The sequence below is a fragment of the Mycetomoellerius zeteki genome, unplaced genomic scaffold, assembly GCF_001594055.1.
Source record: "Mycetomoellerius zeteki isolate Tzet28-1 unplaced genomic scaffold, Tzet1.0 scaffold316, whole genome shotgun sequence".
Classification (NCBI taxonomy): domain Eukaryota; kingdom Metazoa; phylum Arthropoda; class Insecta; order Hymenoptera; family Formicidae; genus Mycetomoellerius; species Mycetomoellerius zeteki.
In genome coordinates this window covers 932,953-957,895 of record NW_017257301.1, presented here as the reverse complement: position 1 = coordinate 957,895, position 24,943 = coordinate 932,953, and the positions used below count along the sequence as shown (strand labels likewise).

Below are 24,943 nucleotides of genomic sequence, written 5' to 3'. Positions count from 1 at the left end.
TCCACGTACGAATTTTCCGTAACGCAAATAATCGTCATTTATTCCCATTTTACTTCATCCTCTCTGTTTTATTAATTTTATTTGTCCACGCGAATCGAGAACAATTCGCGATATCTTCCTGCATCACCGACGACGAAAGGGTTACGACCTATGATGGCGGGCATTAACTACGTTTCCGAGTTTGCATGGAGTGAGTATGTGTGTCTCTCGAGTGTTTGGACGCTCGTGTATTTCGCGAGATACACGAACGGTGAAAACAATCAAGCGGAGCGTAAGAGGAGGGATCCTCTTTCGTGCCTGGTTGTCGACTTTTCGACAAGGGGATGCAGGAGGGATAGGGTAGCGGATAGGGTACGTCGCGACGAGCGTAATGCCGTGGAACGACAATAATAACTTGCCTCGTTGCGCCGCATGCGATACGTATGTAGGTACAGCAAGCGGGGAACACGAGAGCCCCGCGGGTATTAGAACAGAATGCGGGCGGTTGTTTGAGAATAATTGAGGAACCGCGCGGGTAGAGGGAACCAGATAGCGCAGCGTAACGTGAGTAATGCCCAAAGAGGTCTGTCGCGCGTATATACGCGGCGATACATACGTATATAAACGCTCATATACATGTATGTACAAAGGCGGCGAGTGAGAGAGAGAGAAAGAGAGAGAGAGAGAGAGATAGACAGTAGGTTGGACGAGGAATGGAGAACGAGGTTCTCGGGTGAGGTAACAAAGAAGCTTCTCTTGCCGGAGACGTCGCGTTGATAAATTTCGTCGCATAGTTTCGGCAAGTAGAGCGGAGACGTGAGAGTTCTCTCCCTTGCCGAAGATAATTTGGCGGTCGACGATCCTTAATTGGCGCCCAACATTATCGATAGCGAACACGTGACGTTAACTTACGCGCGGGCGCTGGATCCCTTTAGATTAAAATAACGAATGTGCAACGAGCACTCGCGATTTTTAAGTACCGGGTCAAAATCGTAAAAGAAGCTATTCAAAAGAGGTTTAAAAGAAGTTTTAAAAACAATTTGAAAGCGGTTTAAAAGAGATTTTAGAAGCGTAATCCAATACTCAAATCAATTCCAATTTTTTAAATAGTCTTCTAGCATTCTCAGCTTCTGAAAACTCAACACTTCATGAAAGAGCGAGAAAAATGTATTAAATAAAATTACCACAAAGAAACTAATTTCTGACAGCACGGTCACTCGTGAATTAATTTTATTCTGTCGCGTACGTGGCAGCACGGAATAAGTAAATGCGCACGTAGGAGACGTAAAAGAGCTGCGATCTGTCTTGTTTGCTTGTCAACGAGACACAGTAATCACCCTAGAGCGATTTGTCCCTACGTAACGTTCGTTCGCTCGTTATTGTAGACAGAGGCTTCGTTCGTCGTTTCGCTCGCAGCGATTTGCTCATCGAAAGAAGGAGCGTCTTTAATGCGCATTCTCGTCCTCGATAGGGAAATGTAAACGCGTGGGTAGCTAAGGAGATGTCTCGTTTGTTGACGAGAGATTGTAATGCCAACGCGCATCGATGCAACTATGGAACATGTACGCGATCTTTTTCTTTTTTTTTTTTTGGTCTTTGAGCGATAAATATCTTGCCTCTCTCTATTTTCGTGCTTTCTCTGAAATAAAACAGTGGCTCGATATAATCGCGGAAGGACCTATGATCGCGTAATCTTGATAAAATTTCGCTTTTTTGCTTTATATCACGTTCGATCGAATCTCGTTGTTTCGCATTGAGAAAAAAGCTGTCGGACCATTTGACGAGTCAAGGGAAGTTTGCACGAGAATATCCGCTTTTCACTTTGCCATCGAAGGCGCAATGGTTATTTTTCCATCCCGGATTCCTCTTTCGCGTTTTGTGTGAGAGATTCGCCCGGTGAAGTGGTCCCTCTTGGCATACGCGTCGATTAATAGCAATCATCGCCCTTTTCTCTATTTCTCCCGTTATACAATCACGGCACTTGCCGGTGAACCACCAATGGGATCCGCCGCATACATATCCACCAAGTACGGGAAGAGAGCTTTTAGCGGAATAAACTCGGAGAAAAAGAACCGAGCATGCCGCATCCGCTGAGGAAGTAAAAGCGGCTGTTGCTCGACTACAGAGATTGGTTCAGAAAATCACGATAAATCTCTCAATATTTTAGGAACAAAAATTTTAAACTGTACATTGTGTACGTACGTAAAATGACAGGATTAAGATACGGATTGAGATCCTTTTAATTTTTACATCTAAATTATTCAAGTAAATATAAATTGAGATGTAATGAAAACTTTTTTACATCTGTGGATGTTTTCTAGTAAGGACATGGTGTAACACAGTGGATTATTTTATCCTTGTTTAATATTACAAACAATAAGGATGTAATAACATAAAAAATCGTAATAAAAGGCTATATATATCGGAGTCGTCGCAAGAAGTGGTTGCGCAGTGTCAACAATTAAAATTAATTCTCTTACATACAATGTAACAGTAAATTAAACGAACATTTCGGCTCATGTTTTGGGCCATCTTCAGCAATTAGTGATACCGTCTCTGATGAGGTGAGAGTTTTCGTTATCAGTTGACCATTTCAGTTTATATGTATATAATAAGGATGTAATATTCATTGTGTTATACTATGTCCTTGCTAGAAATCGTCCTGTGTGAGTAAGAGAAATCAAACATAAAAGGAGTTCAGTTCGTGAAACGATGCTTCGAATTTTTCTTTTCGAATGGGAAATTCGGGGAAAATATAGGCAGCGAGGGACAGGGAGAGTTTCCAGCATGGCATCTGATGGTTTGGCCGGTTGCTGCGTACCATGGACCAGGAGGGACGCCATACGGGACGTCTTGGCGGCATCGTTGCTTGCTACGCAAGTATAGTTGCCGTTATGCGCGGTCGACGCGCTCTGTATCCTCAACGCGAGATCAAACTCGCCGATCTGGTGCGTGGTAGCCTCCCGCGGCTTCAACGGCCTGCCGTCCTTCAGCCAGGTGATCTTCAGAGGTGAATCGCCCTCGCTGACCGCGCAGGTCACGTGCACCCGCGCGCCCGCTTGGATATTGATGGGAAAGCTAAACGGATCGATTTTAGGCGGTACTGCAAATTACAGGAAGCACGAGATTTTATTTCACATCGCGACGACGTGCGATCGTCATCGTCGTCGTCGTCATCATTATCTCCGCCGGCATCGCGTTGTGCCGGAAGGAGTCGAGAGAAGAAGGAATCTCTTGAAGAACCGACAATTGTTTACGTATTATTTTAATATCTTATAACAGAAGACAATACTATATTCGGTTATTATAGAATATTGAATTATTTCCAAGAATTGATTTTATCGTATTTCGAGGCTGCGTGCTTCTTTAGTTTCTGATATAATTTTCTGAACGATGTGCGTTGAAGAAAATGGTAGGAATTTATGCATGTGCAACTTTACATAAAATACCAGTTATAATAGTAGAAATACTCAATATAACCATATATATATATCCGATTCGATATCCTCTCGACCCAACAGATTCGGATTTGCGGTACATGAGAAGTTTCAATATTGCGCGATTTAATTTTTTCAGAGAAAATCATAAGCACATTTTACACATCCTACCTGCGTGCTTTGCTCGACGTGATCGCAGCATAAAAGTCATGCATCTGAAATTGTCACTAATCTAAGGAAACTTTTAAAATAATATCAACCAAATTATATTATCTATTCTTTCAAACATGAATTGTAAGTTAGAAAATTTGTTAGAAAACATTTCAGTATTAAGTCATGTTATTTAACGGGGAACAATAGTATCCCTAATCAGTTGAGGGGATTATGAATTTTATATATAGCGCATTCAGTTATCGTCACAATAGAAAAAAATCATTTGGTCAGTGTGAAAAGAAGATCAGTTTCTCGATTCGTAATAAACTTCTATAAATATTCAATTTGACATCTTAATGTCACTTGCATCAATAATTTAACTACAACTTATATAATAGACTATATAATAGACTTTTACAATAAAACTTTATGGACTTTACATAATTGAAGAATTTATAGGGTTGTCATAATTTTGAAACTACATGTAATTGTGCTTCTATACCTATTGTTAATGTATCAGGATGACAATAAATCTGTACTTCATGGACATTAAGAATGTAAATGCGTATGAAAGTTCTACGCGAAATAATTTATTTCTCGAAATATTCCAGTTTCGAGAGAGAAATCTTACAGCAAAATGGAGAGGTACGAGTTTCTCTCGTGGCAGAAATGAAGCGAGATGGAAGGATTTCTTTTTAAATCACAGAAAGTTCGCCGCAGTTTCCATCATGCAGTAGACAGAAGAGTCCTGTTCGATCTCGCAAAATAAAACATGTACTTGTAGTTCTTCTATCTCTATCTATCGTCTGTATTATACCCACGGGAACGCACTATATTATACGCGTGAAGTGCTACAAATTTTTGTTTCTACAGTGATTCTCCGCGGTATCGAGCTCATACGACACGTATCGAGAGGAAAATTGTCGTTCGCTTCGATATGCGAGATAAAAATCCATAAAACGATTCCGCGCACAGTTATCAATTTGAAATTCCCCTACGAAAAGAGATACATCGACCACATTTCATGTCGATACGATATTGTTTTATTAGCCGCTTGCTATTTTAAACCCTGCGATAATTTCTGAACTATATTCGTATTTCTGAATGATGTATTGCACGTTTTATTACAATTTCCCAAATCGCTGCTGAATATTTTTCGATTCAAAATTCGATCGGTAAGTGGCCAACAGAAAATGCGAGAAGAGTTTCGCGACTCTTACGTCTAACAACGCGTGGCAAATCCGCGAACGATGTGATGCGTCGAGCAATTTCTTCCGATAAGTCGAGTCGACGCCTCGGCACTTCGCTCTGAAAGCACTTCATCGCGATTACAGCTACGACATCGCGGAGAATCTCGGTAGAGCGGATCACCGTCATCATTGAACGACGTCTGGGACGCATGCACACACCTTTGCGGAACACTATTGTTCCAATTTAAACGGATAAAATCTCCGTGCGTAGAGAAGGAAACGAAAAAAAAAGGAAATCAATGCGTGTTCAGGAGCGAGATGACTTTACCTTTGACTTCTATGTGAATGGTCTGCGAGTCGGAACGACCTTGCTTGTTCTTCGCGGTGCACGTGTATGCGCCGCGATCGGTGCTGCTATCGACTCGATGCAGCACCAGCGTTCCGTTCGCAGACACCTCCTGACGTCGGCTGGTTGGTAATATTTGACCATCTACGAAAAAAAAAACACATCGCGTTTCATACTTTAATTGGATCCTTTTCAGCGGAAAGAGACAATGACGCGTATAATGTAAAAAATTTGTTCAATTTGAAAAAGCGATGAACTATATTTAAAGCAATTATTAAACCAATAAATAATGTTAAATTAATGCAAAACAAATTATAAGTTATGATTCTTGTAGATATTACAAGTATTTAACGTAATAAAATTGAGAATTAATAGAATATGGTTATAATAGTAATTCTGTAATGGAATGCAAATAGCATTTTTTAATTGCTTCCTTTGATTATGTATTAACATTGTACAACGTTAGTAATTCAGCTTACAGTTCATCTGAAAATTACAGTTTTTAGTATTCAGCAACAAATCCTATTCGAATTCAAATGAAATCATAATCACGAATGTTTTTCTTCGCCTATGACCAAATGTGAATTTTAATTGAAAGTCACACGGTCATGTAGAGTGTGATATTTGAGTTTAAATTATGCATTTACTTTTCATTGCGCACCACACGATCAGCGCGACCGTGGCATTGTGGAAATGCGGTTTTCCACAGATTTTGCACCCCACTGCGACGATTTTGCGACGTCACGACGAAGCAGTCGAGTGTTCAATACGTTTCCATAGTTGGAAACTAAACTTTGAAATTGTTGCCGAAGTGAAGTTGCTTTGGTGTATTCAAGAAAGAAGATGAATACAAAAATAACAGCGCGTACAATGGTTTACAATATTAGATGAATGTTTTAATAGCTCATAAGTATAATACAAAAAAATATATGTAGTTATATAAATAAATATAGAAATTACATGAGTTAAAAAATACAAAAAAATAAATAATTAAAATATGTACAATATTAAAAATATATAATTTATAGAAATTATTAGCTAGACAAATTTTTTACGGAATATTTACACATAAAAGTAAAGTACAAAAGGATAAAAAAAATAAAATACATGTATTATTGACATTATTGTATATATAAACGTAATGTATGCTGAGAAAAAATTTACTAAATCTTAAATTTCCATTTGTCAACACAACCAGATTCTTCACACGGTCTTCCAACCGTCATGTGAGTAACTCTAATTATTTTGGGAACAGCTTACCAAAAAGCGGTTTACTTTGAAAAAATGAAGTCTTATTTGTAATTAAATTTATTACTTTTTCTGAAAAAGGCTCGAACAAGTAGCCGAAACATGTCAAGAGTTCGAATTTACGAGATTAGGTTTGAATAACAACTTAATGTGATTATTGATAAAATATATAAATCGTTTTACGCAACAAGTTCTGAGGTTGGCTCTTCAATACCCTGTCATTTTATATATTTTTATATTATTTAGAGCCCTTTATTGTTGTTATTGAAATATTAAATCTTAATACATATCTTTTTCAAGTACTAACTAAAAATTTATTTATGGTAAATAAATATTTACTCAATAAAAATGTAGTTAGATCAAATTAATGGATCTTGTATCAAGTATAAATATATGTTTACATTTAATAAATATTAAAGTACTATTTAAATAAACACTTACTAAAATTTAGTATATTTTATGTAAAGTATAATATAAACAATTAATTCATTTTAAAAATGAAAACAGAAATCAAAATATCAAGCCGATAACTCCTTTTATAGCTATCGGACATTTTTGTTGATTCTTAAAAAGTACTGTGTGACGGTATTTAATGGATTAAATGGCCGTAGGTGATCTCTCGCGCGGTCGCTATCGCGCGTCGTCGCGATGTCGAGACCAGGGTGAGGAAAGTTCGTGGAACGATCGTTTGAAACTTTCTCGAAGTCGAGTTCATCATTACGAGAAGGAACGTTCAAAGTTCGCCGCGGGCGGGACAGCCGCGATTCTCGGCCGAAATAAAAGGATTTTCCACGCCTTCTCTCGGTAATACGCGTCAGTCTGCTTTCACCGAAGAACGCGGGAAGTAAGAGAAAAAAAGTACTCGTCTTTCGGAGGAAAGATCTCCAGAAAGACGAGGGAAATTTCCTCGGAAGGAAGCGTGACTTTTCATCGGTCCAAGACGCATTGCGACCACTTATTTATGCGTTCCTTGTAGTGCTTCGAGTATTTTAATCTTTATGAGCACATTTAATCCCATCACCTACAGCCGCAGTGTTTGGTCAGACAAATAAGAGGTGCAGCACGTAGAGGTCAGTGGACTTCATTAAAGCGAGAAAAACATGTCGGTTTCGTTCGTGATCCGTCCGCACGATAAAGCCGAGAGGTTTCAAGATGATTCCTCACATGATATATTATGAAAATGTCTATTCTTCTTATATGCGAAATTAAAGCGCATATTGTCGCGAGTAACTGTAACACAATGCGCGATACGAAGTATTTCAAAAAATACAATAATTCTACATTTTAAAATTGTGAAGATTTTTAGCTGGATATGACCGACTTTAGTCGAATCGTTGCAATATTTTATAGGAAACCTGACATGCATGTAATATAAAATATAGAAATATATTAGAGATATAAACAAAAAAAATATGTCGATATATTACACTATCATAAGATTTTCAACTACAATGTCGAGGCGACAAATTTTTAATAATGAAATAATTGGATAATTCAATTTCGCGATGGATGCAAAAGCGATTTGAAAGTATTGCGAGCAATGAAATAGTAAAGCAAAAATGTTCCGATAAGAGTCGTATTATTCATTTCTTCCTGCACTATGTTTTCAATTTGTAATATACAGAATGATTCTATAAGAAAGAATGATTTTGTTGAAGTAAATCTAAAAATTTAGTTAGATATAGATTTAAAAATTATTTTGTTTGGATCCTCAAAATGACAATGTACAACTCAAGCATGATAAGCAAAAATTTTGATATTCTAGCGACCAGCTTGAACGTTCTACATATTTATATTTTGAGGATACAAACAAAATTATTTTTAAATCTGTATCTAGCCGAATATTTAGATTTACTTCAGCAAAATCGTTCTTTTCGTATAATAACCGATATACGTATTTTCTGCAATAATAAGAAGAATCCATTTATGCTAATAAAAGTATATGACTTCATTAAAAAATGCAGTTACTTGCAAATGCATCGGTGCATTGTTTAAAAAAATATAATCACAAACAGTACATCACACTGATAACAAAAAATTTTCCTCTGTTGCTTTTTTTATATCTTAATTTAAAAAAACATTTAGTACAGAGAGAGTTGCTAGAATTATCCTGTAATTACTAAGAAAAAATTAAATAATTGCTTTTAAAATTCTTCAGAGATCATATTTTTCATTAAAAAAAATCAAAACTGCGAGAATAATCGTGGTATGTAAAATCGTCATATTTACACGAGCAACTACCGTCCACAGTGTTTCAATAAATTGAGCTAGCGTATATTTAAAAAATAAATAAATAAAATAAAACGTAACATCGGATTTCTTGAGATAGAACCGGATCGGATGGGAAACCGTGATTGGTACAACGGCGAACCTTTCTCCCAGGTGATGCTGGCGATCGGGAAGCCCGCGACGGGACACTTGATGACGGTCGTCTCGCCGGCCACAGCAGCGTAGTTTCCCATCGCTCGCACATGAGGCAGCCCGTAAATATTGAGCCGAGCTGCGTGATGTGCCTTCGCGACGCGATTCACCGCCGAGCACCTGTACTCACCGCCATCCTCCACCCGCACGGCACTTATGTTCACGTGGGATATCACGTCGCCGTGCACCGTCACGTACTGGCCTATCATGAATCTGCAAGCAAATCGATTTCGCTAGCCTATCTGCCGGGCGCCGACAGCGATTTTCCGTCGCCGGCAAGAAAACCACTCGACCTCGTTCGTTCGCGTAGAGTTCGATATTGTTGATGGCTTGCGCTCTAAGACTTTTTTGTCATTCGCTAAATTACACATCTGGGAAGAATTTTCAGAAATAATTAATTTTTTAGATCTCTCTCTTTTGTCGTTCGCTAAATTGTATCTGAAAAAAATTTTCAGGAATAAATTAACGTTTCTTAGATTTCTTCTCTATGTCGAGAAATAGATGTTCAAAGAAATTCGATATGTCTCAAAATGCTGCTTATGAAGATAAACTCAACTTTATCATCTTTAGAAATAAATGCTCGTCATTATTCTTTAAAACAAATCTTTAAAATTAAATTGATCAATTAATTTTTACTGAAAGTCACTACTTAATACGGTTTGGTTTTTAAGACTCTTTTATCAACTATGAGAGATCTATTTCTTATGCCGAACGATCTCACATTGCGAGAAGATACTTTCGTAAACATCTTCCTTTCCCGACAAGATTATTCTTATCGCGATTCGCCGCCGGCGATAATCATTCGCCAGCAAACCGCGGAAACGCGAAATTATCATCTCCTCGTCGACAGTTACCCTCGACTTATGTGAACGCCTGTTAAATCTATCGCTCGGAATCCGGTCGGCTTTTAAAAACATCCAGACTGAACAACGTGATTGGTAATTTTCCTCTCAATTGGTTCAGAGAATCGAAGCCCGCAGGGGTCTATCGAGGCTATCCCACGGGATCCGCCTTCGCTGGATGGAAGCCCCGCTTTCACAGTGATTTCCCGACGATCTCATGTAATACCTCGGGGTTAATAACCGCGAATAATCCTCCCCGCGTGTACATCGTTCGTCGATTTTTAGTGCGATAAACCTTTCGTCCGGTGGAAGAAAAAAGATGAAGAGCAGTGGGGAGATTTGGGATTCCCGATCTTCCGAAGAGACGTGTATGCAAGGAAAACTGCTTGTTTTACCTGTCGTTTTGCGGAAGAGGAAATCCATCGAGTGTCCAGGAAAAGTGCGGCGTAGGGTTGCCCATCGCGATGCACTTGAGTGACACCGAAGGACCCGGCTGCATCGTCTGCTCGATGAACTTGTACAGAAGTTGGGGCGCAGCGTCTAGAAATTCACGGTTGTCGAAGAATAATTTAGTTGTAAAATAATAGTCAATTATATTCAATAAAAAAACATAGACGAAAAATTGTGAGATCTTTTTTTTTAAAACTCGACTGAATTGCGAGAAAAGAAAATATGTATATTTTTCAAGACAAAACTAATTTCAGTTGAGTTTCTTCAGCAGAAACAGAACTATAAATAAATACGCGGGCCTAAATACTTTTTATTAAAAACTAATTTAATTATAGTTTTAATTATATAATGTTCGGAAAATGATCGAGATTTCAAACATCGTTTAAATATCAAACAAAATTTACCTTTGTTTTAATTGAGTTTTTGGTTTTGTCTTGTTATTAAAACACGATATTATTACGTAGACTTAACAAATTTTGAATTCTTATTTAATATAAATTGGTACTCTTGCTTAGTAAATTAGTGTTTGAACACTTTTATTATTAATTGATATATATATATATACATATATACTTTCGAAAATATTATTAATTAATCTATTTTCAAAAATTGTGTCATTAAATACATTCTATTTTGAAATTTAAATTACAATTTAATAATCATAATTTAATCATACACTGATAAAAATTTTGTTCATTTTTGGTCCAATGAATGATCGTTAATCAATGTCCGATTTAATGTCCGACTTATAATGTAGTTAATTCATTGATACAATAACTGGATCCATTTATACAACTATATATTCATTCTTGCAATGAATTCTAGTAAGTTTTATAATCTAAAATCATTATAAGAATTCATTGGACCAATTTTCATTATTTTTTCATAATTCAATGAATATTTTATTGTATTTACGTACAGTTTTGGTTCAGTATAGTTTCATATGTATTATATATACACAAAATTTTAAAGTAACTATCAAAACCTGTGACAATAACTGGAAGGCTTGAGAGCGGAAAGGATGTTTATTTTCACTCGCTGAACTGAGTAACAATATTATCATAAGTAAACCACATCGATTGTGCAACCAATTGCAGATATAGGAATTTGGAAGTTGTGGCATGCATCGCAATATGTTTAAATCCACCCTATATGTACACGCATTATTCGCGCAAACGATAGGAAATATCCAAGGAAAATCTCCGTGCGATAGTCAGGATTTTCTTCAAATTGTCGTCGCGCGAAGTGAGAAAGAAAGAGAATTTTTCAAACCACTACTCGCCCAAACAAACCCGTATCTCTAGACAAATGCAACACCGAGATAAACCAGAAAAATCGTACAAACACAAACAGGATTTATACAAATTGTATAAAAATAATTTCACAGAGTGACGACAGTATATTCAATTTTATTTTAAAGCCTTAAGTCGCTTCAATTTGAAATTAGAGATTGCGATTTTACAGTATATATAAATACCGGCGAATCTTCCAGACTAGTCTGTGGTAGTCGCTGCGAGCTGACTATCGCAGAGAATGCGAGTTAGTTTCCGCCGGAATGTTGGAGTACCGCCTGAATCAGGTGCATCCAGTGCTGCGCATACGCGCGTTCATATAGCACGCAGCACGCAGGAGAGATAGTGGCGGAGGCCAGCCTGCGGCGACCATCGCCGTGGAAATGGCCCTGGGTCGCCGCAAGGCAGCGGCGGAGGGTACGAAGGGGGAGTATTATGCACGCAACATTTACATGACAATCCCAACGGTGCGCGCGGGCGGAACTATCGATCTGTGGTTTGACGCCTGAACTCGAGTGCCGCCCGGTGAATTAATCCCAAATTATAGAGCCGACAATAACCCCGAGCGCGCGCGAATGAACGGGGTGGCGCGACCGGGTCGAGTTGATTCGAGGCGGCTGTTTGTCCCGCGGCGTAAATCAGGATATCCCCTTCTGTTCGCATCGCGTGCCACGCCCCGTATTCGCGGGCCCAAGGGTTCCAGTGTCCGTGAACCTCGCATCACTTGTGTTGTCGACGACATTTTCACTCGCCACAAAACATGGCGTTCCTTAAACGATAAGTCTTCATTAGAGATCCTCAAGTAAAGCCTGTGATACACGATACTTGTTTTCCTGCTGGATTGCTTGCGTTTTAGTAAATTACTAGAATTACATCATGCAAAACGAGAATTTTTAGTAATTTACCAAAATGCAAGCAATCCAGCAAGAAAACAAGCATCGTGTGCTGCATCAGGCTTAAAAGATTGGACATCTTTAGATAACTTCTTAATTGAACCGCCATATTTTTTAGGATCTACTTGAGACAGAATGAGATAAATGCATAAGATAGAATGAGATAGCGTGGATATTTTATTTTATCTTAAGCAGATCCTGAAAAATATGGCGGACCAAAAGTATGATATCCAATCTCTTACTTGAGAATTTTTATATCCCATTATCAGTAATCTTTTTTTTAGGGAGGGAAGCTAAGCTCTCTCATTTATCATCTATCGAATAATTTAAGATAGAACAATCGTCTAGATTTTCAAATTTCTACATGATCTACAAATGGTTAAATTTTCCGATGTGATAAACGTAAGACATAAGCTTATGCAACTTTGGAAAAAATTTAAGTCAGAGCTCAATTTCTCCACGTGACAGTTTGACATGTCTTTCTATTCGAAGTACAACTCCGTCCCATTAATTTATAAATAAGATTGAACATATAGTAGTGTAAGATGACACAAAGTTAAGTATATAATTAATACATGTAATGATGATTATTGTCCCTCTAACTCAATTTTCAGACCTAGTTCCATCCAGCAAAGACACGACCTATTTCTGGAAAGCTCCTCATTTTTGCTCGTTTATAACTCGAGAACTATTAAAGAGCTCTGACATTTTCATTAAAAGCTAATCAACTTCGAACTGGTCAAAGAGCCTGTCATTGAAATTAAGCTTGTGTCGAAGTGCTACATCATTCCTGCCGCTTTCATTTTTCTCGGTGCAACAGCAACATGCTTCTCGTATCTCCGCGCTGTCGATACACGTGAAACGTTTCCATTAATTTTGGCGAGTTATACGTCGATCGTGTGTATCGCTTTCATGCACGGCGGATTGGTATAATCCTTGACAGATTTGCAGTGCAACGCGACAACGTTGATTCCGCTATCGACATCGTTCGCGCGACTTTGTCGCGAGCGATTACTCCGGCCAGGCTATTACACGTTCGGGCTTTGTGTCATTAATGCATGCAAACAGCACGCACTGCCTGCAATTCATTGAGAACGATGATTCCGCCTCGCCTCGTTATTTACCCCGACTGCATCGATTCGATGGCGCGCCGTCAACAAAATGGAAGTTTGCCAGAATCGGAGTCGGAAAATAATTTAACGCTCCGCGTGACTGTCCCGATCTCGTGTTTAATATCGCGTTATCGTGAAATTCACGAGCGCGTAAAGAGCGGCGAAAGTATTATTAAAATACTGCCGATCGGATATCGCGAGGCTCCCATGACAGTCAATTGCAAATAACATTTAAAGAAGATTAAGTTTCTAAATCTGGAATTTGTTACACCCGTGAAATGAATTAATTACCAAACTATAGTAATTAGTGATAAACAAAACTTTCAACCGATAAAAATTTGAACTAACAAAATCGCAATTAAAATAATAAGTTAGGAATCGTTTTGATTTACATCTAAAGTTGCAATAAAATATATGTTATCCGTAATGCAGATCGCAGATAAGTATAGATTTGAGGATTGTCCAGGAATGCAAGTATTTCGTATGTACAACAAGATACTCTGTTTCTCTAATCTAGCAAGACATAGATAATCGCTATATATGTATATATACATATATATATAAAATCCAGGATTAATCCCGACTATCGGTGCGCAACTTAACCCGGAACTCTATTACATTCGTTATTAACGTCGCTTAGTACTAACCGCGATTTAAAGCCAGCTTCCACCTCTGCGCCAGCCACCCGCAATCAAGAAAGAGACGGAAAATCGTTAAGTGGAATTAATTAACCCAGATTGTCGACGCGCCGCAACGTTGCGGGAAAGGCGATGGCGCGCCTTGGAGCAACTACGATTCTTCATTATTATTATTAGTTTCTTTTAAGAGACACTAAAAGCGCCCCGAAGTTTCTGACCTTTTACGGGCTGTCCCACTTCCTCGTGCGATTTTATCGTTAATCGAATGGTACAGCGGTTGGTACCGATTAAAGCATAGGAGGTGGTAAAGAACGGAGAGGGTTCGACTCGATACGAAATTAAATAAGAGAAAATCTATATTTAGTCAAAGCTGATCTTAGTATTTAAATATTTCTGTGTGAATTTATATACCTACGTATCTGCAGATTCCGCAAACTATATTATTTAATTGCTTGTCAATTTGCTTGTCAAATAAGTGATATTGTTATTCTAGTTCTGCTCATGATTGCGTTTCAAAACCGAAAAAAATTTCGGTGCGCGGTTTGCAAAATGAGATATGTATGTACATATATAAATTCACACAGAAATATTTAAGCACTAAGATCTGCTTTGACCGAATATAAGATTTCTCTTATTTAATTAGATTTATTCCCAACGCGGTTCAAAAATTCGTATAATAAATTTCAATTAAGTATTCTACCAAAGCTGGAAAAAAGCCAACGATTTATCTTCGTCTTCCATTTTTTGGATGTACCCTTGTTCATGATTTTTTTTAAATAGCAAAAAATGAAATAACATAATTTCTATAAATTATGTAAACGCAAATGCGCATTGCGCATTTAAATTCGTACAAGATCGTTAGAAATTACAATCGCGACAGAAAGAGCTTCCGCTCTCTTAACGGCGATGCTGATTCGATTACGATTCTCATTTGGCTCGCGCTCAACAATGCCTATTTCGTCGCGAATCAGCAGTTTTCCACGTAGTTTTGCCGGCTCATTCCACCGTGATTCCTTTGTTCGATCGAATAAAAATCGCAAAAATATCAAGAATTCCTTCCCTCTCGCGAAACTTGTTTTTCCTACTCTCCTCAGACCTCTCAGTTCTATGCGTGGTTTACGATCGTTATGGAACCTCGCCTCTTTGATTCTCTCCTTTTGTTACGTAAGAGGATTAGCGGATCGTCCAATTATTCCGTATTTCGCGTCGCGATGACGATGACACATGTTGCGTTGGCAAATCGTATTAAATCAGCAAATTGTTCAGAAAGGCATCTATCGCGTGACAACGATAGTTTTTGCGAAACGAACAAGTCGCGAGAAAGTCGCGTGTTTTGCAACTCGAGTAAGGCCGGAATCAGACTATGCATTGAAGATTGAGACTGAAGATTGAAGATTGAAATTTGACCAATGAGAGGACAAAGAAATTTTAGCTCCTATTGTTTTGATTGGTTAAATTTCAATCTCAATCTCCAATAGGTACACACGGGGACAGAAATGCCTATCTGAAGTTGTACGCGTATCAGAGAAGGCATAAGAAAGAATGAGAAGAAGACATGAGAAGGGATGAAAAGACATGAAAGGCATGGGTAGGCATTCCTACCCTCGTGTGTACATGGTCTATTCCGGCCTAGATGCTTATATAAATAGATACGGCATTTTCGAATAAATATGTCGCGCGAAAGTCGCGACTTACGAATTCATATCACATCTGAAATAAATTATTTTCGCTCTTTTTGCGGGGAAAAGGAAAAAGTTGAAAAATTCTGGGTGGCTGCGTCCTGCTGCTGCTGCTGCTGGCGATTTAAAGCACGATCCCGTTGTTTCATCGCGCTGCGTTCCACTTTTCGAATGCTGCCGGCAACTTTTTCACCGGGATATCGTTTAATTGCGATAAAAATGATCAGTGGAATGTTCCATTTTTGAAAAGTGTCAGATATTTCAGGAATTCTGTTTCCGAGTATTTTGTATATATATGTATACAATACATTATATAATATTCTATTTATAATTTATTGAATACAAGTATAAAAACGGTTTGATTTGGACGGATTTGTTCGTTAATGTGTTACCTATTGGGAGTATTGGGCGTTAAAAAAGTCACGAAGGAAATTGAAGAAACATATTAATATATGATATCCCTTCAAAATTTTTTGTCATAGATATTGTCATAGACGTAAAAGTAAGATATTCACTTAAAATAAAAAATTTACAATTTATTGAGGAAGTTTTGACGTCTTCCTTCAATCTTTCTCACCTCTTTTAAAATTTAAGTAGTAATACATAAAAAGTTTCGAGTATAAAGTGGATAAAAGATCTTCGAGAATTGCCAGGGGCAATTCCTTTAAATTTTTAAATATGCTACAAATGTTTGATTCTACACTTACTCCAAATATCCGCGATCGGCTTTTTATCAAATGTCTTCATTTATAATCCTTTTAATCCAAACGAGTCAGAGACGGCAGAAACTAATGTGAAGGTCCAAGAGCTCACATTCGTTCTCGCTCGCTTCGTGTGCGCAGGCATCTTAAGACGGTTGAGAAAGCGACAGCGGTCGTTTAAGGTAATGGATTATGTCGCGCGAAAACGCCGCTCGTCGTCTTAGCCGTTTTAAAGCCGACAACGGCGACGACGACGACGATGGAATATTCGTCCAGTCGCCATTCGTCTCTGTTCGCGCGTCTTCGTTCGCACGCGATACTCCTCTTTTCGCCGACCATCCTCTTTCCATTCTTTCTCTGGCCGACCAACTCCCTGACTAAGACAAATGGCACGTATTTATTTCGCGGCACGCTGGCTAGTGGATTTCTCCTTTCTCCATTATGCATCGTCCTCGTTAAGCATTTCTCCGCTTTTTCTTTCCCTTTCATTCCCCTTTTTGTCCTGGAGTTCGCCCAACCACGTTTCTTCGTTCACCCCGTCAATCTCTGGCCATGGTTGGGTTCTCCCAGTTCGTGGCCTTATTTTCCTTCGTTGATCTGTATGTGAATGTACCGGCACAATATGTCGATTCACGAGAACGTTTGAACCTTCGGAACAATTGACTTGCTGTGGCAATTGCACCTATTGAGAACTTTGCTAACAACGAAACGGAGTAAGAGACGACATACGTCTCTCGAAAATCCCTGCCTCTAACTACTTCTGTAGGTATGAACTTGGACGGCAGTTTCGGGATTTAATTTGTGAGATTTTCCTAATTAAAAAAAATAATCTTTTTGCGTGCGTAATAATTATTAAATGGAATAAAAAAATAAAAGAAACTTAAAATAAATTAATAATTTGTTTAGCTACGACTATTTTAACATAAATTGACTAATTGTTTCTTTCCATGTTCCTCATCATATTTACACGTAATTGAATATCATAGCTCGGTGCGCCATGAATGAACGTCGTGCATAATTAAAAATACGTCGCCATTTAGCAGCGTAATAAGACGGCTTCTATATATTCAACGGAGCTATATTTTACAGAGCGGGCAGTAGAAGCTGCAAAAGGTTGCAAAAAGAGGAAGAAAGGAGACAAAACTTTGGCAATAGAGTCTTCCAACGTCGGTTAATGGTGTACCGTTAATAGCCTTAATTTAGCCTTATTATTTCCTGAAGAGAACTTTCATAAAACTTTGGCAAAGTTGGCGTAGTTCGCTCGCATTCACACTAACCCATCCCGACTCTCTCGCGTGTAATATTTTAAACACACCCGCTATAATATTGCGCCTACAATATCTCGAGAATCTCCCGACTTCCATATTTCAAACAGAAAGCAGAGATTTGAAGAAGATTATTGAAAGAAAAATGTAAACAGTTGAATCGCACCTATGCATACAACCAAGAGAGAGAGATATCTCAATTAGAAAATTATTATAACAATATTATTATAATAATATTAAAAATTTATAAGTATTACTTACAAGGGACATCACCCAATTGTCTTTTGTTTAACAATTGTTAACAAAAAAATTTTTTTTAATTTGTTTTCTTCACAACATTGAAATACTCTTGAAACCGTACAACTTTTGTATAAAAAATTTTTTTCCATCCTTTATATTTCCGATGGTATTCTGCTCGAAATAGAAATACCGTTTTTTTTTTCAAAGGGGTGTTTCATCTCTTAAACATGAGTTAACGCACGTATAAAAAAATACATGTCTCTTAGATTTTTGTGTTTAACAATATATTTCACGGTGAATCAAATCGATGCCGGACAATTGGATTCCTTGTTAGTATAAAAATTATATCATAAGTATCTATCATACTTTGCTTTGCAACTAATGTTAATTTAATTTATTGTATGACATTGATATATTAAGTGTGATTCATATTCTTTATGATGCTATGTGTTCGACGTGAATCACAATCTAATAAAGGACTGTGCTGATTTAATATTACACGATAATCGAACAGAGGACGGAATGGTGAATCAAATTTACCTCCTAAACGTAATTCGGCCGTGGCTTGCACCATCTCGTAATCGTTTTTGGCGAAGCACTGATACATTCCTTTGTCGTCTCTCACGATGGAAGAGATACGCAAGGTCGAGCCATCATTACCCGTGACTTTGCTCCTACCCGACGATCCCTCCCGCACAGGAAGACCGTCTTTCGCCCACGAAATCACTGGATGTGGCTGACCGGTGACGGAGCACTGAAATTCCGCATCCTTCCCTAGATCCACCGTCACCTAGAGTCCACATAAAAACATATATATGTACAACATAGAATACGACGAAATGTAATACATATAATATTTGATTAAAATCTCTGCGATACAACAGAAATACGATACTCGGAATGTAATATAATATTTACGATTTAGAATTTGTTATACATATTATACGTATATATTACACATGTATGTATAATATTGAATGCGCTGACGACATTGTAAATTAAATTTAAATTAATATTAAATCACATTTCATTATTACGAATTTGCGATTTGCAAAGTTTAACTTTCAAAAATGAAATCACAAAACCTATACAAAAAACATAGATTCAATTTGCATATTCTAAATTCTGCGGCAGGATGAAACAAGTTTTAATAATCAATTATTCAATTGTCATACAATTAAAAAATCAACGCGAATGCGATCTCAACGCGGATTCGCGCAATTCCGGTTCATCGAAATGTAATGTGTACGTGCCGATGAGGAGAATGCGAGGACACGGTCGTCGTATATTGAATTAGAAATTGGACGAACGCGTTCGTACAATTAACCCAAGTGGCCCAATGGAATTTCCAATCTCGCATTCGGAAAGCTAATTTAATCACGCGCCCTTTGACCGTCGCGCTCGTCTCCTTTAAAAGTATATCAACGTAATTGAGATGTAAATTAATGAAAATTCTAACTTTATCGGCTTTTGAATAGTGAGCAAATTTTGTTTCCAATTTAGAAATAATATAGCTGACAAAACTGAAGAATGTATATTACTTTTCAATATTCTGTTTTCATAATTAAAAAATCCACCGTTTAATAAAATACTCTTCTCATATCTCGTTCTATTTTATTTGTCGTATATTATTTAAAATATAATATATTTATAAAAATATTCCAATATTATATTCAAGCTGCAGCTGATCCTGTTGGCAGCATATATTAATCGAATAATATTAATCTCAATAACGATCGCTCGGAATCGATCTCAGAAGCGTTCCACATTTAATTGAAGTCTTCTCAGAACGGGTAGATGATGAGACCGTGTACCGTCAGACAAGGATACGCGCCAGGAATTCGCAGAATAATATAGGGTGATCCATTAAATCGGCCTCCCATCGGAATTTCCATATCCATCTTGAGCCGCTTAACTTGGCGGCGATCGAACATGGATGGGATCCTTTGATCCGAAGTAGAATCGGTCTTGCGCATTATTAAGGACGGTCGTTTGCTCCGAGGAGCAAGAGAAAGAGAGAGAGAGAGAGAGAAAGAAGGAAGGGGGAAGAGATAAACCGAGGATAGGGCCACGAACAGCGCATTTCGATTATGCGGCGTGCATGTCGAGCGCGTGCATACGTGCGCACGGTTAAGATGCAATGGGATGCTGCAGCATCGCGGGATGTTCACTGCATCACGGTTGCGAATTCTGCAACCACTCCGACCAAGAATTCGCGAATGAGAAGCACTTCCCAACCGCTGGACGCGCTTTCGATCTCAACGCAAAGCAAAAAGCATCGCTTCATGTCGTCCGTAATAAGCGGATCGAGAGAATCGACTGGTTTATGATCCTCCACCGGTAATGTAGGGTTTTAATAGAATCGACTGGTTTATGATCCTCCACCGGCAATGTAGGGTCTTACACAGATTCTTGTCATCGAATTGACCGCGACCATTAAATATTGTTTCAAAGATCGCGCTTCAGCCGGTGATCCCTTTTGTTAGACGACTCTAAGGGAAAACTTTCTTTCGAATTGTTGTTACGACTTTTAAATATCCTTTGACACGGTTATCGCCCTCGGAAAAGCGCGCGAAGGGAACTCAGGAAAAAAGGGATAAAACCGTGATCGCGATAGCGGATAGTTCCTTTAAAGATGCTCGAAGGGAGATTCATAAAACGAACTAAAACGAGCTAACATCCCCTTTTTACTTCTTTTCTTTCTTCGCATCAACTTTCTTTATGGTTTGTCTCTCTCTTTATGGTCTGCGCGTAAGTATATATTTACAACACGCGGAGATGCCTTGTTTCAGGGTAACAATAAACGCATACACGCGCGACGTATATAAAATTTTCTTTGAAACGGGCGTCGCGTGGTTATTACGTGTTCTTTTTTTCAGAGGAGAAAACGCGGGATAAAAAAATAAGGGGATTACTGTTAAATAAGGATGAGAGTATATCAAATTTGTTTCATTCCTGACAAGCTTCTAAAAATAATAAAGAGATGAAGAAAGTAATGTAGTCTGTCAAATTATAAGATAAAAGATTTAAATGACGATTTACACACGTACATTTAAAACTTTATTTTGTTGAAAGAATATGAACGATAAAGTTTACCGATATTTTTGCAGAGTAGCCGTAAAAGTATTTTTGTATTTGCTTTTATACGAATTTTTGAAATAATGTTATTAAAATTCTGGAATATTTTCGTTTAACGTTTCGTGAATTAAGCATCGAAAATCGCATTAAGGATGTTTTGATTATACAGTTAAAAGTATCAGCCAATATCAATATTATAGTCAAAAATTTTATCGTAAATACATCCTAAAACTAACTGTACAAACAAAATAAATTATTTACGGGCTTATAAAGCGCAGTTATTATATTTTGCAGTTTTAAGTAAATAACATTTAAACGCGTAAATGAATTCAAATGAACTTTTTCACAAATATTTATTAGGGTTTTATATATATATATATACACACACCCAGTATATATATATATATACATATATATACCCAGATAGCAAAGCGTGTCTCAGTAAAATCACACAAATCTGTAATTGCTTATAATGTTGACAACTTGCCATAGATTTGTCTTCAATGATTTCGAATACTATACCGACATTGTAGTAACATGCAAGCAATAATGTGTACCTATATGTATTGCTAGCAGTTTAACAGCAAGATAGCTGCATCAATGTTATCTTGTGTTGTCGGCAATATGAAAGCATTGCATGATGCTGCATATTATTATGACAACATGATGGCAGTAGTGCGAATTTTGATGATGGAGATTTTAAAGTTGTCGGCAAACTGCTGGCAAGTTGCTACTCAAAGTTATCATATCATGAAGGCATCAAGTTGCCAACAAATGAGGACTCAGTTGCTGCAATTCTGGTAGCAACACATGCTTAGCAATGCATACTTAGCAAGCAATATACCAGCAACAAGATAAACACGTCTAGGTATATACACTGCAGATATTCAGACATAATAGAACAATCTTTGTAATTTTTATATTTTTGATAATGCTTTGAGTTGTGATACGTACATCCTTAAAACTTATCCGATCCAATGGAACATACAAGTTTCGTATGTTCAATCAATCGTCCTCTCAAAGTGACGAACGGCAGAAATAATTTGGCAGCGTTCAGAGATCCATCGAAAAACCTGTGATTATTAACTCTGTCGTAGCATTGAAAACTGTGCATGACAAAAGCTGCGATTTCCGCCAATAAAGCATGAAAGGGGTCTGACGCATTAATGAAACGAAATTGTGGAGAAGGAACAGCTGACATATATACGGAGTGTTCTAGATTCGTTGCATCCGGCTTTCATCTGCGAATTCTTTGATCAATTCATTTCTTTCGATTAAAATCAAATCTATCAATTATTTTAAAATTATAAACGATTAAAATACAATAATGTTCCTCAAGAATTATACTTTTGAAATGCAAATTAAAATGGAGTTTTATTTAATTTTAAAGAACTTTCATAAAATTTCAGTTTCAAGTTTTTTAATATATACAGCGATGATTGATCGTTTCAACATGATATATCAAATAGCCAATCAAATTTGCGCTAAAGAAAGATCAACTCGAAACATTAATCAACAAATGGGATACTTTGTATGTGCGAATAAAACTGCCTACTATAAGCATTCTTTCGTTGATGATCGCGAAAGTTATATGGAATGCTTCCGGCGAATGAATAGTATTTCACTGTTTTTCAGCCCCTTGTCCAATTCTCTCTGATGTTTCTGTCGCTCTTCTACGATGGCACCCAGCAGCCCTCGTCACCGTGGACCATTTGCGCGCGTATTCGTCCTTCTTTTATATGTATATTCTTTTATATGTATATATACATACATGTATATGTAGATACGTATGTATGTCCAAGCTGTCCGCTCCAGATGGAAGAATACCACTTTCTCGCGTTTTCCGTTGGACAGCGACACTTTACTGACATTTTCCACCCTCCCCTATTTCTTTCTCTCTTTTCTCGCGTTTCCAGGCGTCGATCGACCCGGAATGTAGTCGACTTTTCAGGATAGGATAGGTAGGTATGTAATACACCGATTCGTCTCAGTGAATCGAGACAGGGTTGTGATCCATCAGCTGGTAATTGACAGTGAAATAGTTTGTACGCGTGTGGAGCATTTATTACACACCAGTTTCCGCGCGGGCGCTTCGATATCTCGGTCTGTGTGTTATCGGTTGCAACCACTTCGGTCGTCGATAACCCGCCCATGAAGCGCGAGCTTCATAGAGATCGTAGAGAATATACTATTACACGATCGCCCGAGTATACACTATTTCATCAGAGAATAGTAATTTTTTATGATGTATAACGCACCATAGATCAAGATAAAATGAGAATATACGAAGCTATCGGTCTCGATTATAGTTTCACAAAACATACTAGACATGATGAGATTTGTTTTCGCAAATATATCAATATAAAATATATAAAAATGTAACATAGACACAATAAAATGAAAAATATAAAAGAAAAAACGGAAACAAATTAATAAAAGTAAAAGAGTAATAACAGTAAAAATTAAACCAAAATACGCAAAAGAGCAAAAATTTTAATAAACCATGAGTTAAATTTCGTCCAAATAGCAACGGAATCTTTTATGTACGTTGACATTTTTAAAGTACTTTTAGGGAAGAGAATAGGCAATTGCAGAACAAAGTCTGATGATCTCCGAGCGAACGATAATTTGACCGGGGGGATAAGTGGTCAGGATAACTTCGGAATTCGTCATGTTCACGGATAAAGCATCATGTTTTATATGCAGTATCACGGCCGAGCAATTGCGCTTCCAAACTTCTTGCTCTCGCTGTTGTTTACGGTACTAGTGCGCGATCCTCGATTATCTACGTCGCTGAAAATTAGTCACTTGCGCTACCGGAGTCGGCTTGAATTTACTTGAAGTTATTTCGGAGGAAATTTGTCTTCATGTATATCTCAACTAAGAGAAGAGAAAGGAAGCAAAATACAGATACAGAGAAAAAGGAAGATTTATAGAAGCTTCTTGATGATTTAACAAAATCACGAAACAATGAACCGTGATCCTGCGTAGTCTATGAATTTGCAAACAATTCGAATACAATTGCAACAGTGATGCAAGTAAAAAAATATTGTTAAATTTTAAATTATAAATAGAATTATAAATATAAATACTTGAAATCGCATAATTTAAATCTTCTTGCAAAAATTTGATATAAAATAATAATAATAGATTAATGAAAAGATACAGTGTTCTGCTTTAAACGATGAAGATTGTAGCAAAATCGATTTTAATTTCCTTATCATCGATAACATCGCAAAATAGTTAGCTAGGATAAGCAATCTTATATTCATTGGAAGCGCCAGTTTTGGTTTTCGAATAAGATCAAGATCGTCTATTGCGATTTCTCCGTATAAAGATATTGGCAATTATATCTGTTTATAATCTTGATTTAAATGTTTGAGGAAGTCTCGTGGCGGAATCAATTTTATTTCCATAATTAGTTGACGCTATCTAATCATTCAAGATAAGTAGCGTTACACTCGTTTAGAGCGTTGGAAGCTTAACTTTCCAACGACACCAAGATCACCTCACTGCAATTTTTCTGTGCAAAGATATTAGCAATTATATTGACTCGTAATGATGTAGAAGCAGAATCTCTCTCGGTCGGCGCGGTGTCCCTCGATGGCAGCATATCATATTTCAAAGAGCGTGTACCACACGTTTTTACATCTGTTTTTTTGATAATGTATTAATGCACCTGTCAAATTACAAAACATGCAAAAAGTACGCGCAGCGTTCTCTCATGAATGACGCGCGCGTGTCAGATTTTATAAACATCATAATTCAATGAAAAATCGACATATCGAAATATGACAAAAACGAGTCTTATTCGTTTCATATTTCGCAGGTGATTAAACGCAGGGTAGAGCGGCCGGCTATTTGAGCATAGGGGCAAGTTGGTCAAATGCAAATATCTAAATAACCAAAATATATATAGATACATCTATGCTTGCGTAATGTAGCACAAAGACAGAGATTACTGTACCTTAATACAATA

General features: G+C 37.4%; 1 protein-coding gene across 2 annotated transcripts in view; it reads right to left on the bottom strand.

Annotated features, from left to right (window-relative positions):
• LOC108724958 (Down syndrome cell adhesion molecule-like protein Dscam2) overlaps positions 1-24,943 on the bottom strand; it is a 168,003-nt gene that overhangs the window by 25,411 nt on the left and 117,649 nt on the right. For both annotated transcript variants that reach the window (XM_018451682.1, XM_018451683.1), the window contains exons 7-11: positions 18,427-18,676; positions 10,012-10,156; positions 8,725-8,987; positions 5,088-5,249; positions 2,801-3,082 (exon numbers count right to left, since the gene is read on the bottom strand). In XM_018451682.1, the coding sequence (XP_018307184.1) occupies positions 2,801-3,082; positions 5,088-5,249; positions 8,725-8,987; positions 10,012-10,156; positions 18,427-18,676 (1,102 nt within the window). The remainder of the gene's footprint in view (positions 1-2,800; positions 3,083-5,087; positions 5,250-8,724; positions 8,988-10,011; positions 10,157-18,426; positions 18,677-24,943) is intronic.